This window comes from Nicotiana attenuata, unplaced genomic scaffold (genome assembly GCF_001879085.1).
Source record: "Nicotiana attenuata strain UT unplaced genomic scaffold, NIATTr2, whole genome shotgun sequence".
NCBI lineage: Eukaryota > Viridiplantae > Streptophyta > Magnoliopsida > Solanales > Solanaceae > Nicotiana > Nicotiana attenuata.
In genome coordinates this window covers 25,344-43,483 of record NW_017671763.1, presented here as the reverse complement: position 1 = coordinate 43,483, position 18,140 = coordinate 25,344, and the positions used below count along the sequence as shown (strand labels likewise).

The window sequence follows — 18,140 nt, the reverse complement described above, 5'->3', positions numbered from 1 at the left end:
AGCCGGCTAACTTAGAGGTAGTAGCAAAGTAATTAGGATCCTGAATTCCCTCTACATGTTAAGTTATGCTTTACTTGTCAATGACCAGCATGTTTCTGTATACTTAGTACATGTTTCTTATGTGAATCCCCATGATTGGTACGTTAGTTTGATCATGGTCCTAGTTGTTCGGTGTTGATATGTTAATCTAATCCAATACCCTACTGTCCCCCCTGATCCTCTGAACCTATAGGAGTTTCTGATTGTGTGCTCATATATGTTCCTGCCTGCTACATGTTTTCCCTCACATGCTCCATATTTGTCCCTCCAATCCCATTCCCTTGCTTGTGTTTGCTGGACTATTCTTGGTCCTTGGTGTGATGCTGACTTTGTTTTGGTTCTGAGATTGGTATGCATGCTCCTTCAAATTGTTTTCATCAGTTAAACTTTGTTATAAAACTATTTTAATTAAGTCTCTCTTTTCAAAATTGATTCTTACTTACCCTTTTTCAAAACTATTTTCTTACTTAAACTCTTCAAAACTATGTCGAGCACTCTCACTCTACTCTTAGACAACTAAGTTCTGCCCTTTTGTGTGAGCATTGCCTTGGGACCCTTGAGCTCCCTCTGAAATTTGACACACAAAAGCTGGCCTTTCCACACTGCGCTTACTCTATCTTGGCTATGAATCTGGGTGTGAGCACTGCCCGGGACCCCTTGAGGTTCTTAGGGAACTCTGACACACTCGGATTATGAGAAAGGTCGTGAAACAATACTTGGCATTGAGGACCTGGAGACTTGGGCCTATTCTGTAGGCTCCCTATAATTAACTTCTTATTTTTTTTTCTTTATTTTCAGTTATGTAATTCCTATTCAAAGGCCTGTAATAATTATTTATAAACGACTCTAGGGTTGGATAGTGAAAAGGGGTGGGTAATATGCATGTTGTAGTATAATCCAGGGTAGAAATCATGTTCCTAGGTTTACTTTCTCTATGCACAATAGCAGCCATGTTTAGGTACAACATGCCAAGCATGCCGTGCATTAGATATCATGCTATTTAGGATTTATAAGTACTATTTTCGGCATCTCATCCACACTTAGAAATCCTGTCTATAGGGTAGATAATAACAATAAAATAAGCTGCTATTATGTGATTCTGCCCATGTAAATATATTCTGAAATTTCGTTTAGAAATCCTGCCTTAGGGTAAACATGTTAACACAATTTGTTATTCATGCACTCACCATATTGCAACCATGCTCCGCACTTAGAAATCCTGCTTTAGGTAAACAACATCAAAACTGTCACTCCTGCCTCATTTTGAAGCTGTGCATAATTTGATGTGCATTTAGAAATCCTGTTTAAGTTATTATGCATCATGCTGCATTAGACATCATGTTATAGGATCGCACTTATTCAATCACACTAGTCTAACTACAGATGTATAAACAGTCCTCCTGATCTAAACAAACTGGTAATTAGTCTCTGGATGTTTGCAACATTTAAAATTTCATGCTATTAGGTATAACAACCTGGAATTACTAACAAATCTGAATAACTGCTACATATTATTTTACGCCTAGGCAAGCCTTAGGTAATCAACTTTAAAATAAAACCAGAACCGTCTTTGTGATTAGTGTTTAACTTTCAGCATGTTAAAATCAGTAGGCAAGCCTGATTAGGACTTCCTCTCTGAGTTATGTAATAAATCTGACTCTGTTGTTATCACTTAGATACCATGCTTAGGATCTCAATTTAGACGTTAATTGTGTATGAGTCATGCTGTTTATGTGTACTATGTGTGGAGGTATATCTGAGCCTTTTATTTGTCTTCTATGCTCCCCTTTAATTGAAGTCCTATCTGTTTATTATGTGTCGCTTTAGTATTTTACCTTTAAACTTGAGGGTCTGCCTAGAACCCCATTTTTATAGGATAGGAGTCCTAAATTCCTTCGGGACTGATAGGAAGGGACGGGTAACAGCATGCAATAGGGGTCGAGACCAACCCTCGCTTTAATTACCTTCATGGGGTGGGAAAGGGTAGATATGGATATGATGACCGGTGCGTTAATACCACGTGTAGCCCCCCTTCGAGGAGTGTCATACCGGGTATTGCATTGATGCGATCCATATTATAAACAAACCTAGAATACCCCTTTACATTCACAAATATGCTTAGATTGTAATTCTTTTCAAAATCTAGCTTTTCATTAACTGTTTTTCGAACATCTGTATACTTAAACTTAAATCCCCTATTATTTGAGTCATACTTGTTTATTTGCTAAATTGTACAAATCCACAAAAGTTGTTTGGCCGGGAACCACACTGGTGGATCCTGAGGGGTGCCTAACACCTTCCCCTTAGGATAATTTCAAGCCCTTACCCTGTCTCTGGTTACCAAACGTAGTTATAAATGAACCCTCTAGGTGCCCTAACGCAACTTAAATCGTTAGGTGACGATTCTTCAAAATACAAACCCCTTTCCCAAAAGGAACGAGTTGTCTCAACCAAAATGTCATAAACCCGATTTTGAGAGAAAAAGGGGGCGCGACAATTTGTTTTTTCCTCTTTACCTCCAATCACTTGTTCTACCTCTTAGCTTTTTTCAGTAATTGGTAAATATATCTGTAGCCAACTGTTTGTATAAATAATTTTAGTTGCTTTAAATGATATATGGTGTTAAATATTGAAAATTCTCCATGAAAATTCCCTAGTGTTGAACAAGACAAGTAGTGAGTGGTTTGACCCAGAACAAATAATATCATACCATATTAAAGAATTTTTGAGTTGTCTTCGCCAAAAGTGTAAAAAGCCGAAATTTGGTGATTATTCATAATATTAGAATAGGAAAGATTTACTTCTTTGAAATCATTATTCGTGAAACATCATTACCCCTTTCTACTAAATTGAAAAGAGAAAGTATTCCTAGAATTCTTTCTATAAAAAGAAAAAAAAAAAAGGATACATCAATAACTTTTACAAAATATAAAGGAGGTAACAGAACCAACCCATTTAACTACCAATAAGAAACAAGAAAGAAAAAAGACCAAACAGAACAAGGGAAAAGGTATGGATGAGTGGTTGATCAATCACTTGCAGTGGTGGGTCTTGTAAATTTACGCGAACCATTAATTTTCGCGTAGACCTTATATATATATATTAAAAATTTATTAAATATTTATAAATATTTGACCACGAACTCAGTTATTATTATATCTTAGCTTAAAAGATAAAATAAAATTATTTAATAATAATAAAGGGCAAGATGAGAAAAAAAAATAAGAAAACGATGTGATCACACCAATCAATCGTTCCATAAAGTGACACTTTTTGTCGTTACGTAACAACAGATTTAACGATACGATACAATAAAATTTAAGTAACAATCAAAATAAATATTATTTTTAAAGTAACAATACGATACAATATAACAGGTAACAGCCATCCGAACAAGTTGTTATAGGTCATAGGAAGATAATTTTATCGTTGCTCCAAGATTTCCCTCCTTGTTCGTAAATGACTAATTACTAAATCAATACACCCCGTAATTCATTTTATGTTGCACTCTTTCTTTTCTAGTGCTTAAAAAAATTCACTTGTATTTGAAGATTCTTTTTAACTTTAATCTTCTAATTTTACCTTTAAAAACTCACACATTTTAAATCCTGAATCCGCCTCTCATCATTCGGCAATTCAAACTAAAAGAACCCCATCAGGGGTCTGAAGTAACAAACACTCGAATGAGTCAAAATAACAAACTAAAATAACACCTAGGCTACCCTTTCCTTCAAGCAAAAGCCTATTTTATCATTTGCATATTAATCCTTTTAAAACCTAGCAAAGACAACTCATTCCCATTACAGTATTTATATATGCAAATACATTTCTGGGCAGTGTTGACATGAAACTTAGTCATATAACACGTATTTCATTTAATATGTGTACCCTTTCAAGATATTGTTTTGAAGTCAAGAAAGGAAACGTGAAAGAGAGGTTAGAATTGAAGCAAAAGCAATAACACTAATAAAAAGGGATCAAAATATGAAAACATAGAATATAGGTGAAATTGTAAGGAGAAAAATTGGAGATGATGAGTACTCTTCCAAGTGTTGGCAGCAGTGGAAGAACTTCAACGACTGCGGACGACAACGATGAAGATCAAGAGATGACAAAGATGGCATTGGCTTCATTTCAAGCAAGAGAAGAAGAGATTGAGAGGAAGAAAATGGAGGTGAAAGGAAAAGTTGAGTCTCAACTTAGCCGTGCTGAAGAGGAAACTAGGCGTTTGGTTCGTGTTTGGGAGGTAAGCAATGGCGAAGCCAGTAAAATTCAATAAGGGTACATTTTGTCAGTGGACTATACAAAGGTGTTCAAAGTCTATTTTTATTTATTTATCGATAACAAGTAATATTTTATCCTATATATAATATAATTTTTCGGTGAAGGGTATTCAATTGAACCCCTTTGGCCGCACATAGTTTCGCCCCTAGAGATAAGTACAAGAAAACTGCTCCATCTGATCTCAAATATTAGTCGTTTTAACAAACTAGAATAAAATGTTCATTTCTTAATTTTTGATTTATTATTTCATGTTAATAACTTTTAAAAGGAGCTTGAAGTGTTGACGGATCCAATGAGAAAGGAAGTTGCAATTGTACGCAAGAAAATTGACGTGGTTAACCGTGAAATCAAATCACTTGGACAGACCTGTCAAAAGAAGGTACGTAGTATTTGCTTACTTCCTTATTGCTCTTTTAGTTTTCAGCTTCTTCTTCTTCTTCTTTTTTCCGGGTATTACCACTTTCAGTCCGCGCCAGAAACTATTTACATTAGATAGCCGAAAAGGTGTATAAAATTTATATAATTTTCGTATATAACATAAAAAATGTATACAACAACGACATCAACATCCAGTATATTCTCACATGTGGAGTATGGGAAGGGTAGTGCCCCTATCTAATAAAAGTAGAGAGGCCGTTTTCAATTGACCCTCGGCTCGGAAAGGTAAGGAGGAGAAAAAGAAGAATAAGAACAAGAAGAAGCAGAGGGAGAAAAGAAGAAGAAAAAGGAAGGGTAGGGGAGACAAGAATAAATAGTACCAAAATAGTAACAACAGGAGAATACAATAATTAAAACAAACTACACAACGTGATGTAATATAGATCTAGAAATAGGAAAGAACATGTGTGCTACTAGTACTACTGGTAGACCTCCACACCCTCCTATCAAGGCTCATGTCCTGCCTAATCATCTCTTCCCCCCCCCCCCCCCCCCACCCCCATACAGCTAAATTCGTTGTTCAATTGCTAGTTTTACAACTTAAAATAAATCTTCTCGTAATGCTCCCTCACTCCTAATTTGTGTTTGTATTATTAAGATTAATTTTTTTTTATGATTTTTCCCATGGCAATAGGAGAAAGAATACAGAGAAGTGTTAGAGGTTTTCAACGAAAAGAATAACGAGAAAACTCAGCTAACCTCCACTTTAGTAGAGGTGACGATTCATAATAACCATTCTTTTTTATATTCTTTTCCTTTTAAATTCCCCTGATTTAATTGACTTTGGATGGTGCATTATCATGTTTTAGCTAGTGAAGGAAAGTGAGAAATTGAGAATGGGAAAGCTAGAGGAACTAAGCAAGGTTTTGAATCCCAAAGGCTAGTGCTGTTGAACTCCAGCATTGGCAATTGCTGACACTAACGAATGATTCACATATTCTCTACGTATCATACACAAACAATTTATTTTTAACTTTCACTTGATATCCCCCGAATAATGTATCAAATTTTCCTTCCTTCGGTTTGATTATTCACTGTTGTTGAAGAGTTTGTTTGCAAGCAAAAAAAGAAAAAGAAAAAGAGAGAAAAAGTTTGTTAAGTTTGTTCGGCTTCCTTTTAGTCCTCAATTGTATACTCTTTAAGTCACTGTATGTAAATTCGAAGAGTCCTAATAATGCCAATTTTTGGCGCCAAAGGCATAGCTCAAGCGACAAGTTGGGGATTTACAGAGAAATGCTTTACCAAACAAAAACAATGAAATATAGAAGTCTATATAGAGACTTTTACAAACTGCCAGAAAAAGTAGGAAGTTTATGAGTACATTCAAGATTTTACGCGTCTTTGCTAAATCATAGGGATTTACCTCGATCCACCCCCCTTCCCCCAGGTGTTTGGGGGGGTGTTCTGAGTTGAGAAACACTAGTACAACTAATTTCCAGGGGGTAAGCTCATGATTAAATATAAGATCTTGAACTTGAAATTTTTAATCTGCTCCTATATCCACGACGAGTTGTTTGTACTCAGCTAGCAGATGTGGTATATCATCCATACGTAGCTGCAGATCAGAAAAGAACATTTTAACTGAAAACTAACAATCGAAGAGGAGCAAATGACATTACTACTAGGAAAAAGGTGATAAAAGTGAAGAGCTAGCAACAAACAGATCACAGATGCAAACAAATGCACATATTTAAAAGAAAGGAAAGATGAAGATAAAGAGAGAAAGAGGGGTTCAAAAAATGAAGTTTACACCCAACTTTGGTTTCGACTCAGATGTCGCTTCTACTGTTTATGCAAACTAAATACATATTAGGGAAACTATACACTTGATGGGTTGATAACTAAAGCCCTGGTTTGCGGTAATAACGAATATCTCCTCTATAGCATGATAATTTACATTTACCTTCCCTAGCAGGAAATAGTGTTAAGTTTAGTGTCTTTTCAGCATCTTGTCCACAAAGCTTTATGCTAATGTTCAAATGCAAAGCAGTCTTAATATGGAATGGTTGCAAAAATAGATCTACTTTAACACGAACTGTCAAGTAAGAAGCACTCTGTTGCTAACCTCAGTATTCATGACGAACTACTGGAAAAGATACATGAAGTAGGAGGAAAGTGGAAAACTTAACAAATAATTAGCATGATGACATTAAAAGTCCGAATATCAAGCTCCAAGGAAACTTGAGCTAGTTGCAGCACTCAACAAATCAGAATATCAAGCACCAAGGACACTTGAGCAATATATAAGAGAGATGATAAAGAAGTGAAGCAACCAAGAATTCAGATGTAAATAACATCAAGACTAACAAATAGAACCTTGAAGAACTCATACCTGACTAATATTTCTGATATGATAGAATCTATAAGTCTCTTTCCCCATCGATCCAGCATTCGAGGATTGTAAGAGTGATCTTAGCTTTTCCCTATAATGTCAAATGATCAAAACTTATACTGTGAGAAGGTGAACAGCATTTCAGTTGAGGTACTCCCTCCCCCTCCATTTTCTTTTTCTTTCCTCTTCAAGAGGAAATTTGTTCCTTCAACTGTCCACGCATTCATATAATGGGAGGAAGTAATTGAAAGACCAAATTTTACTTAGATTTGATAGCAGATCACATAGATTTCATTAAATTCAATGATTAACTTATTTCCGTGTCATGAAAATTGATAAAAGTAAGGGTCAATACACTTACGTCATGCTGGTTGAAAGGAGATTCTAAAATTTCATCATCATATCTAAATATCTATAGTATAAAGCCCCAAAATTTAGTCTCACACCAGTAGAACACAAGAAAACTTTAAAAGAAAATAAACAAATCACTTGCTAACAAACAAGTTTATCAGCGACTTGGTTACTTGGGGAAACATGAGTTTTTATGCACATGTGAATGCTTATGGAAAGACATAAGAAGCACCCCATAAAACATGCAAGATCTCTTAGTAAGCCCTTGCTGACATATCAGGTGCCATGGAACACTATCCAGGGAAAGCATCTATATATAGTGATAGTGATCCATCGCCTTGACTTGAAATACTACTGTAAACCAACAATGCAATAGCACTTTATATGTCACTAGTGAAATTTACATTTACTTTCATCACTCGCAGAAGTAGTCTGACTTGATCATCTTTTCAGGATACGTAAGTTCTTCTTCACATTTATAAGAATACCAGAACTTAACTAGATGTAAACATAAAGCAAAAATGTACAAGACAATGTTCTTACTTCTGAAGGTGGGTAATCATGCGCTGGTAGTCACGAAGTAATGGGCTAAGCTCCTTTAATTGAATTGACTTTGGCGAGGACCTTGACCAATGGTCACGAAGTGCTTGTACAACCTTCAGTGATCAAACAATTCAAGATTAACTTAAACATTTGCTCAGGTGCATGCGCATGTCCATGTGAGTGTGTGTACATATTGCATAATATACACTGAGCAAAGAAATTACAAACCTCTTTATTACTGAGAGCTCCCTCTCCAACCAATTTAGATGCCAATTCTAATAATTCTGTATCTTCCAACTCATCTACAATTTTCTTTATATTGGAATTGGAGATGGAGACTGAAACTCCTATCCTTTTCTGCAACTCTGCCAAAGCATCTTCTTGCATTTGCCTCTCCTATTAATAGTAAGAGAGAGTTAAACCAGGATAGATCCTTTGTCCGTCATAGAAGCAATATCAACACACTCATCTAATTTTATTTTTATTGAGATGGTAAATATACATCTAAAATATCAAAGCACAATCACAATAAAGAGACTTACTAGGATGACAGATATAGCCGTGGTAGAAACCGCACCCTCAACAACTGCCACCCACTTATTCACCCCCACCCCAAATACATACCCAAGGAAATCAAAAGATCTTCAAAAAAGACTTGGACATACATGCAATCATGCATGCAGATAGACAGTATCGTCAAGCAATCACTTGATTAAAGAAAACCCAGTGAAGCTTGGGCCAATGGTCAAAGTTGAGGTGCCACAAAATTAGAAGTTATCGGATTAATTCAGTGTAAAATCAAGTTGAACAATATCTGTTTATATTCTTCCCCAGAAGAATAAGGTTGGTTTTATTGGTTTTATCTTGACTTTGTAACTCTGCAAAGTTGTGCTCTCATTTCTTCACTCTCAGAAAATATCAAGTAAGAAATAGTTTGATGCCTCATTTTTTTATAGAACAAGTAAATGGGGTTCAAAGCGACACTTGTGCAAGTAAACAAACAGAATTTGAACGACAAAATAGATTTAATTTCTTTTAAAATTCAAAAAAAAAAACGTTGGCATCCAGCTGCTCTGCAAGCCTTACAGCACTAGTTCAAACACCCTCGTGCCAAGCAAAACCATTATTCCTAGAATATAAAGAAGCCAAAAAAATATCACTTTCTACTACACAAACTCTACTTGTGCTTTTTGTGCTCAAAACTCCAATTCAGAGCCAAAGGGAGTTCCATCACATTTTACCTTCATTTTTCTAGAAAAGGTCAAGTTTGACACCATTTCAAGGATTTCTCAAGTATGATTACAACTTCTTATGCCACACAAAATCTCCAAAGATTGGATGCATGACTCCTTAGTGTGAAAGGAAACCAAAGTATACTCAAGGGGGTGCGGGAATGACCATCTACGTCTAGTGAGTGAGCTGTGCCAATTCATGCTGGTGCCCAAGCACCTTTGAAGTGTAAGTGATTCAAGTTCTGTAAGTAGGGCTAAGCGGCTCTTTTTCATGGGTATCATTCAGTAATTCTTGCTTGATGTTTAACTTTATGCAGAGACTCCACTGACCAGTTCATTCCACGAGTCAAATACGATTTGCATCTAGTTGATACATCATCGAGATGTTTAGGCTCCAAATTCCAAATAACAGCAAAAAGGAACTAATATGTCCAATGCAATGGTAAGGTCTCCTAGCATACACATTTTAATATTTGAACTGAGAGGGGAGTAATAAAAAATGAAAATCCATGGCCCTTTACCTTCTCCATACTTGTCATTGAAGCATCCTGACTTTCATGAATGCCCTTGGGAGGAGAAGCCGTTACACGCTTAGCAATTGGATCATCTAAAGATCATACATTATGAAGAAACATACGTACAAGATGTTAATTGAAAGAATGAGTGTAGTGCAATCAAGTCTATAATACAAGAGAAGTTCGTTCACTTTTCCAAGACATGCATTAGCTTAGAGCTAACTCTTTATTGGCAAATTGTGTAACATTGTACAACTCTAGGACCATTTAAATGGGCGGTTAAACTCTGCATGAGAGTTGCTTAAAAAGGAAGTCTTTTTCCTGGCATATCTTCATACAAAATTGACCAACTCACATAGGGCTATTGTGCAAATTTTAAGGGAAAGCTGGAAGCTGAGAAGATATGGACGAACTCCTGATATCAATTTTCAATGATCTAATAAAATTATAGATCAACAGCATAAAATCACGCAAGTAAGAAATAAACAGCAGAGGATAAATGGATGGAGAACAACAGTATACTAAGAAGGAAGTAATCAATTAAGTTGGTCGCACAACAAGCTAACACAAGTTTTTGAAAAGAGAAGAACTCCGCTTAACAGTGAAAGATTACACAAAGCTGTACTTGAAAGAGACTCAATACCTTCTGGAACTAACCACCAGAGATCACCATAAGTTGATTTTCCATCGAACCCACCAAACAACAAATATCGTGACCCAATGGAGGTCATCGAGTGGTATGCTCGTGCAGCTGGCGGTTCATTCATAGTTGCTAGGCGTTTCCACTGTACAGAGACTGGAAACAGAGAACTTTAGAGCAAAATACTCTTAATGACCATTTACAACAATCATGAATGGTTTTCAGATCATTTAACTATGGGTGTGTTTGGTACGAAGGAAAATGTTTTCCAAGAAAAATAAGTAGTTTTATCACTTATTTTCCCTTGTTTGTGATTGTGCTTTGATAGATATTTAGATGTAGGGGTGCGGGGGAGTTGATGAGGATGGGGAATAGGGTTGGGAAGGTTGAAGAAGAGTTTTGGAAAATGTTTTCCCTTCTCGTGATAGGGAAAACTTTTTCCTCCAACGGGAGGAAAATGAGTTCACGAGGAAAATGTTTTCCAAAGCATTTAAGCCAATCAAACATGGGAAAATTAGAAATTTTTTTCCGGAAAATGTTTTCCTTCATACCAAACACACCCTATGTGCCTCCATCTTCTATAAAACATTACATTCACAATTGTGGAAACATTTGTTAATCTATTTAAGTCTTTTACATCTCCAAATTACTTTTGTATGTACAAGCTATAGAAATATATTTTTGATTGGTACAAGCTACAGAATTCTATTAATGTGGATCAAAATTATTCTGGCATGAAAATGCAAAAGAAGCTCCACAATAGAACAAAACCAAAAATTGTAATGCAGTACAAGTCACAAAGCCTATACCAGTACATGGAGCGCTATAGTAATTCTAAAAAGTAGTGATGATACATGCTTACCCCTGTCTAAAACAACACAATCATTGTAGTAAACATCATACCGACTCAACCAACCACCAGTTCCGTGCCCTCCAAATAACAACAGCTGCAGAGAAATTATAGGTCAGAATGCTTCTTCTTTTCTTTTCTTTTATGGTTGCTGGAAGCAGGGAAAGGTTTGAGTGAACAGTATCAAGTGAAAAGTGGAAATAATTACATTACCCATAACACATAAGTGACAGTTTTTCTTCTTTTTTTATTTGGGATAAAGTAAAGTAAAACGTAATGACAGTGTACAATCATTAAATAACTATACTTGCCACTCTAATGCAACAGTAATTGTGTGGGTATTTCAAGTACAACCTGGGGAAGTTCATCAAGAATTTCAACATAATTCACAACAATCTTTACTGCTGATATCGACACAACCTGGCTTTGCCAATTTGGGCTTCAGGAACAATCGAATACTTGAACTTACATGCACTAACTCCTCCTAGGTGAAGAGGTATGTATAGACACTATGAAGTTTCTATGCACATATATATATACGACTTCAGAAGTAACAAGAGAGTGTAAGGAAAGGAATTACAGAAGTTTGGATATTATCTCCACCACTATTCTTTTAGAACTCTTCAAAGTGGCAACAATACATCTACTTGCAAAGGGTTTCGGCTCCTCTAGTTTTACTACCAGAGTAAACAAAGTGAGTTAAATAAAAAAATTTAATATTCTTTTCTTAAGGGGTTATATGTGCAAAAAGAAATTATACCTCCTCAATAAAAAAATTGCACGCATCAGACGTGCTAATTATGTTTTCACTGCAAATAGATTTTCAAAGATATTGCCAAGACAGATGTAACATAGCTAGCAGCTGATAAACATCAACACCCCAAGAACAGTGTTAACTCATTCTTATCTCCTTATATTCCAACTATTAACTTGCATAGTTTTGCATGCCATGACTTTCACCATGAAAAGGACTTACATGGAGTCCTCCAGATGTAACTGTATGTCCACAACGCGCTGTAGGAGCTTGACCTGGAAGCTTCAGTTGGGTCCATCCAGGGCTTTCGTTCTCTTCCTTCCGGAAAAATCAGAAGTTTTTATATAGCTAAGTGCTTAAACAGGAAAAATAGTCATAAAAGCTTCAAGAGAGAAGTCCAGAAAAAAAGGAAGTGGAAAGATAAAACCAATTCAAACTAACTACAGCAGATGATAGGGTACAAATAACATGTGAGTGATCCAAAAGAATGTTGACTAATTACTGGAAAGCAGTAAATGAAAAATAGAAATTCCAGCTATACGAACTAGAGTATTTCATCAAGGGCAGCCAAACTCATATTTTCTAGGAAAATTTTGTTCCTATTTCTGAAAGACTGGATAAGCACAGCCACGAAATATTAGCTGAAAATGTATGACATGCCATACCAATTCAAGAAGCAACTGATGAAGTTAAATCACATCTTCTCTTCTTTACAAACCCGAAGATAATTTACCAGAAAAAGGAAACATCACTAGTAAAAAAGGAAGTCCACTGATCATAACTTGAAGCTTCAAGGTAAAGTATACCTTCTTCAATTAGGCCCTTCAAAGCCCACAAGTCAGCCATGATTGGCCCTCCACCTCCTACCCAAAAGTAAAGTTAACCACATCAGTCCATATATTAAGAAAGAGATTCAAGTATCTGAACACATGTAGATTAAAACTAAAACCAATTAAAGATGTCAATGCCAACTTGCCCTACAAAAAGATGAAAAGTAAAAGCATCACCAGCGTATGTAAGTTGTAACAAACATACCTTCAGATAAAATTGCAACTGAACGGTTAAATGTATTTTAGAAAATGGTAAATGTATTATAATAACTTGATTCTATGCCTACGTATATTATGTGTTTGTTCTCCATGCCCTCCAAAGTGGAAAAAGAAATAGACAAGTTGAGAAGGGTTTTCTTACGGCAAGGAAACGTACAAAGATTCAGACTTCTCCTTAATGGATCTCATACTCTGTTAAATTCCTTGCTATATTGAAATCTTTCAAGACCATTTCTCTGGACGCCCATGCACTGAACCATTTACTTTGGGGCATTTAAGAGCTTCATTCCCTTCAACATTAGTCTAGGATGTAGCATAGACGTGCAAGTTTAAATCCTTAACTTCACTCACCATATTAAGTGTCCGTGAAATTTTCCCTTATGCTTAAGTCAGACTAAATTTGCTGATAAACTGCTTTAACTCAGACTGTAAGGGGGGGGGGGGGTGGGGGGGGGTCTCGAACCTAATAAGTAGAAGACCTCAAGATTTCCTAAGCAGCATAGAACCTTTACAGTATATGAAAATAGCTGAATAGCAAATTACAGAGACAAACATGATATTTCCAAGCCAAATATAAATCATCATCCACATTTACCTCTACCACCATAGACAAGCAATCTTTTCTCGACCATAGTAGAGGTATGGCCACATCTAGGTGGCGGTAAAGTTCCCAAAACAGATAACTCCCTCCACTCAAGAGACACTGTTCAAAAATCATACCAACTGTTATGGATAAATTGCTATCTAACACAGGGAAAGGATAGAGAAAACCTAGAGTTGCTATCAAAGACAGTACTTGTGTCCAAGATATAGACATCTGACAACCACTTTTTACCATCCCAGCCACCATACCTGCATGCAAATCAATGCCAAAAAATAATGAAAGAAGGATAAGACATAAGCACCAGCAGAAGGTAAGACAAACTTACATAACAATTTTACTGTTTCCAATGGCTGAAGCAGCTGCGAAATCCCTTGCAGAAGGTAAGTCACCAAAACTTGTCAACTCTGACCATTGCCATATATCTAGCACCGCAGAGATAAAAAAATCAAGACCCAAGTCTGATGACAGTGAAATATACTTTCTTCACATGGTTTGCAGCTTAGAATGCCATACTAACAGCGGATAACTAGCAGGGAAGGAGTCGGGCACTAGTTAATTTAAGTTGTTTCTGCCAAGCAAACACTGATCAGTGAGAATGTGGATTTTATACGGCTTAGAGGCAGCTTTACTCGGATAGCATACTCTGTTTTTCATACCCCTCTACTGAGAGCTGTGGAGGAAACTTTGGAGCGCTGGAATTAAAGGAAGATGGACACTAGGAAGGAGCTGAAGGGTGATCCTCTATGCATCTTTTGGTTGATTTGAGAGAAAGGAATTCTTCTGAAGGAGTTGAAAATCCATTATGGATGATTAACAACTCCTTGTTGATCATTACTATATTTTAGGCAAAAGAGCTATCCAATATTGTATAATTGGAAGGAGTTTGATGTAAACCTGCACTGTTTAGTGATACGACTTGGTGTAATATCAATGAGATTATTGTGAACTTATCACAAATGTCCGATGATAGTGAAAAGAAGAAATAAAAAATAATGATGCATTTTTCTTTGCATAGCAGCTCACATAGCCAAGGTAGAAAGAAATCCTTACCAGTATCCAGAACCCAAAAATCACCTAATCTGAAAATGAGGATACCCAATTAAAGGCATTGGCAGAAGCAACAATTATAATACACAACATATGAGTTATGTAGCATCTACCTTCTACTGCCAGATCTCCCACCAAAGATGAACATATGACAGTCAATTGATACAGCAACGTGGAATGCTCGTTGGCTGGGACCCACTTGGCCATCAGAACCACTGCCTGTGCAATCTGGCTGAAACCACAATTTGTTTTCTGAAACATTAACAACATATGAATTTAGAATATAAAAATGACTGATTGATTCAATACAAAGCAACCACATTGGCTTCCAGAAACTGTATTATGCAATGTCACAGAGGAAATATCAACCGAAGACGCCTCAATCCCAAAAAAGTTTTCATTGGCCATATGAATATTTTACATATCTGTTCCGCTCCATCCGGCCTATTTCATTGAAGTACTCAATAATTTATCTTAAAAAGAAAAATTACTGGTTCTGCAAAACTAAAGGTTCTCCGACTCTCACTTATTAGACTGAAACACAAATCTCTGACCAAACTAACTATAAGTTCTCTAAATTTCACCCTACTCCAACATGACATACAAATCTATACCAAACTAACAAAACGTTCTCTAAATCTCACACTTATTCTAACAACCCAAAAACTACCTCATATTTATTCCTACACTGAATTACAAATCTCTAATAAAACTAACTAAAGATTCCTTAAATATCACACTTACTCCGACCTTGTAATACAAATTCATAAACTATAGGTTCTCTAAATCTCACACTAATTCCAATAGAGTTTAAGTTCTATGCAATGACAGTGTAAAAAATATTTACACAATCACATCATGTATTCCGTAATTACAAGTCAATCTCTTGATAAGCATTAACTGGTAATGTGGTAAAATGGGTAATTAATCTACTATCACAGGTTAAAATTTACTGAAATTGTACAAAAGTCTTTACACTATTAGTGCTTTCCGCCAAATGATATGTTTAAATACTAATAGGGATGGCAATGGGGCGGGGCGGATGCGGCAAAACCCACAAAAACTTCCAACCCCCCCCCCCGAATAGTTATTTTTTCAGTTTTCAACACGCCCCGCCCCGCTTAAATTTTTTTCTTTTTTCTTTAATTTTTTTTCTAAAATAAACTAGTTTGACATTTTATTATTTTATAAAATGGAGAGTTTAATAGAATCACATAAACATAAAACTGGGAGAGTATTATGCTGATCTAAGAGTGGCAAACGGGTGGGTCGGGTCGGATATGGATCGGGTCGAAAACGGGTAATAAAAAAATGAATAAATTATCCGACCCGCCCCATATTTAATACGGATAAAAAATGGGTTAACCGGCGGATAATATGGGTAACCATATTATCTATGACTTCTTGCATATGATCACTTTTGAGAGAATTCTTAGTCTTCCTAACTTGAGGAACCCACAATTTGAGGCTTTACAAATGTAAAAGTTAGACCCATTGGTTATCCATTTTCTAAATGGATAATATGGTTCTTATCCATATTTGACCCATTTTTAAAAAGTTCATTATCCAACCCATTTTTTAGTGGATAATATGGGTGGTTAATTGTTTTCTTTGAACCATTTTGCCACAACTATGCTGATCTTTCAAAATAAATGGGTTACTATCATTTCCTATTACTAATACCATATCTTGACTTATGTAATATCATTTTGGCGAGACTTATGCAAATTGGTTAATTATAAATCAAAATAGTATTCGTGCTAGTGAAGAAAAATGTGAAATTGTAGTTAAAATGATTGCTTTGTTTCAAAAAAGATAAAATTCAAAGTTGCCCCGTATTAAACTCGAAACCCGCCCCGCTTTAAAAAATTTAAAAACTGTTTAACCCGCACCGCACCCGCATAAGAGCAACCCCCCCCTAATCAAACAAAACCCGCCCGCCCCGCCCCATTGCCATCACTAAATACTAATTTCACCTCAAGTGAAGAGAGAATTAAATGTTAGCAGCTGATTAGGAGGGAATCAACTTACCAATATCATAGACAGTGATGTCATTAAGGAACTTCTTGTCAAGTAGTCCGCCGAACACCACAACTTTCGATTTCCCAATGTTCACTGCAGTGTGTCCACTGATAATTGGCAACAAAAGTTTCGTATTTAGCATCAAATTCAAATGATTCAGACACAAATGAAGACAGATTGAAATGCAAAATTTTATCTTACCTTCGAGGTTGTGGAATCGTTCCGGCGAAATCGGAAGAAGATGCTCGAATCCAGTAATGCATTTTCACTCTCTCTCTCTCTCTCAGTTGATCAGCTGATTCGTATGAGCTGAAGGTGCTGATGTTCCTACTGGATCCGATCCGACTTTGACTTGCCAACCGGGTGGGCATATTATGTGGGTTGCAATGTTGTGGGCTTCTGGCTAATGTATCTGGGCCTAACATTGGCGATTTTCAGGTAAAAATAGCTTGGCTAACCAGTTTTCGGACCGGTCATTATACCTGTTAATCGGACCGGGCTGACCCGTTTTCAGTCCGCTCCAACCCGGTTCAGCCCGGTTCAACCCGTTACTGTTCACAATTGGGCGGGTTGGGACGGGTTGGTTAAGGGGCCGGGTTGTTGACGTTAACGTTTAGCTAACGTTGCACCTAACCCGACTAACCCGTTAAGCTTTACCGGGTTGAACAGGGGCTGCAGCCCGTTAGCAGCCCGATTACCGTTGGAAAATTTTATTTTATTTTAAATTAATTTTATAAAGTGTCAAGTATCAACTATCAAATTTCGGTCTATCAATTGAAGTTTGATTTTTGATATCAAAAATTCAAAATTAGTGTGGCATCTGGAATCCCGGTACACTCGTTCCATCTCTTTCTCTTATTTTGTGTACACTTATTTTATTATTTAGAATTATTAATATAGTTTATTAATTAAGTTTCTTAATTTAGTTTCTTGATTTAATTTCTTAATTTAATTTCTTACTTTAATTTATATAATGGATTTGTTTAGAGCGGCCAAAAAAACGTGCACTAGTAGAAGTGGTAGTAAGAAAACTTCAAAAAGAACAAGAGGTGATGTTGGTTCTTTTAGTAGCTTTACACATATTTCTGAAAGTTCACCTGAAAATTTAAATGTAGATTATGAGCGAATACAAGAAAATTATGGTGTAGATGATGATTTAGATGATATGTTAGATGATATTCAATCACCCGATAATCTTGAAACACCACCACCTACACCTGGTAATGCTAGTCAAACTCAAAATATTAGGGGGTGCAACAAGTAGGCCTCCCCTCCCTATTAAGAAGAATCGACGATTAAGAAGTAAGTGTTGGATGTTTTTTGAAAGACTAGAAGATCAAAAAAATTATGTAAAATATAAAATTTGTAGCGAACATTATAAGCATGAGCCCGGTAAGTGTGGGGGGATGGGTCAACTTCGTAGGCATATGGAAGAGAAAC

The 18,140-nt window shown here is 36.2% G+C and overlaps 2 protein-coding genes across 2 annotated transcripts; one reads left to right on the top strand and one right to left on the bottom strand.

Moving 5' to 3' along the window:
* The first annotated feature begins 3,886 nt into the window (after positions 1–3,886).
* On the top strand, positions 3,887–5,873 carry LOC109210092. Its single transcript, XM_019373464.1, has 4 exons — positions 3,887–4,285; positions 4,592–4,702; positions 5,396–5,476; positions 5,571–5,873. Exons 1-4 carry the CDS (start codon positions 4,070–4,072, stop codon positions 5,643–5,645), a joined length of 483 nt encoding a protein of 160 aa, XP_019229009.1. The 5' UTR covers positions 3,887–4,069; the 3' UTR covers positions 5,646–5,873.
* Positions 5,874–5,998: 125 nt separating this feature from the next.
* On the bottom strand, positions 5,999–17,140 carry LOC109210091 (host cell factor). The gene is made up of 16 exons (XM_019373463.1): positions 16,902–17,140; positions 16,710–16,807; positions 14,792–14,930; positions 14,682–14,710; positions 13,957–14,053; positions 13,824–13,879; positions 13,623–13,730; positions 12,785–12,841; positions 12,201–12,292; positions 11,237–11,321; positions 10,378–10,530; positions 9,741–9,826; positions 8,216–8,383; positions 7,988–8,100; positions 7,094–7,184; positions 5,999–6,316 (listed from the first exon to the last, which is right to left on the bottom strand). The coding sequence occupies exons 1-16, from the start codon at positions 17,123–17,125 to the stop codon at positions 6,245–6,247; spliced, it is 1,668 nt and encodes a 555-aa protein (XP_019229008.1). The 5' UTR covers positions 17,126–17,140; the 3' UTR covers positions 5,999–6,244.
* Between the last annotated feature and the right edge of the window lie 1,000 nt (positions 17,141–18,140).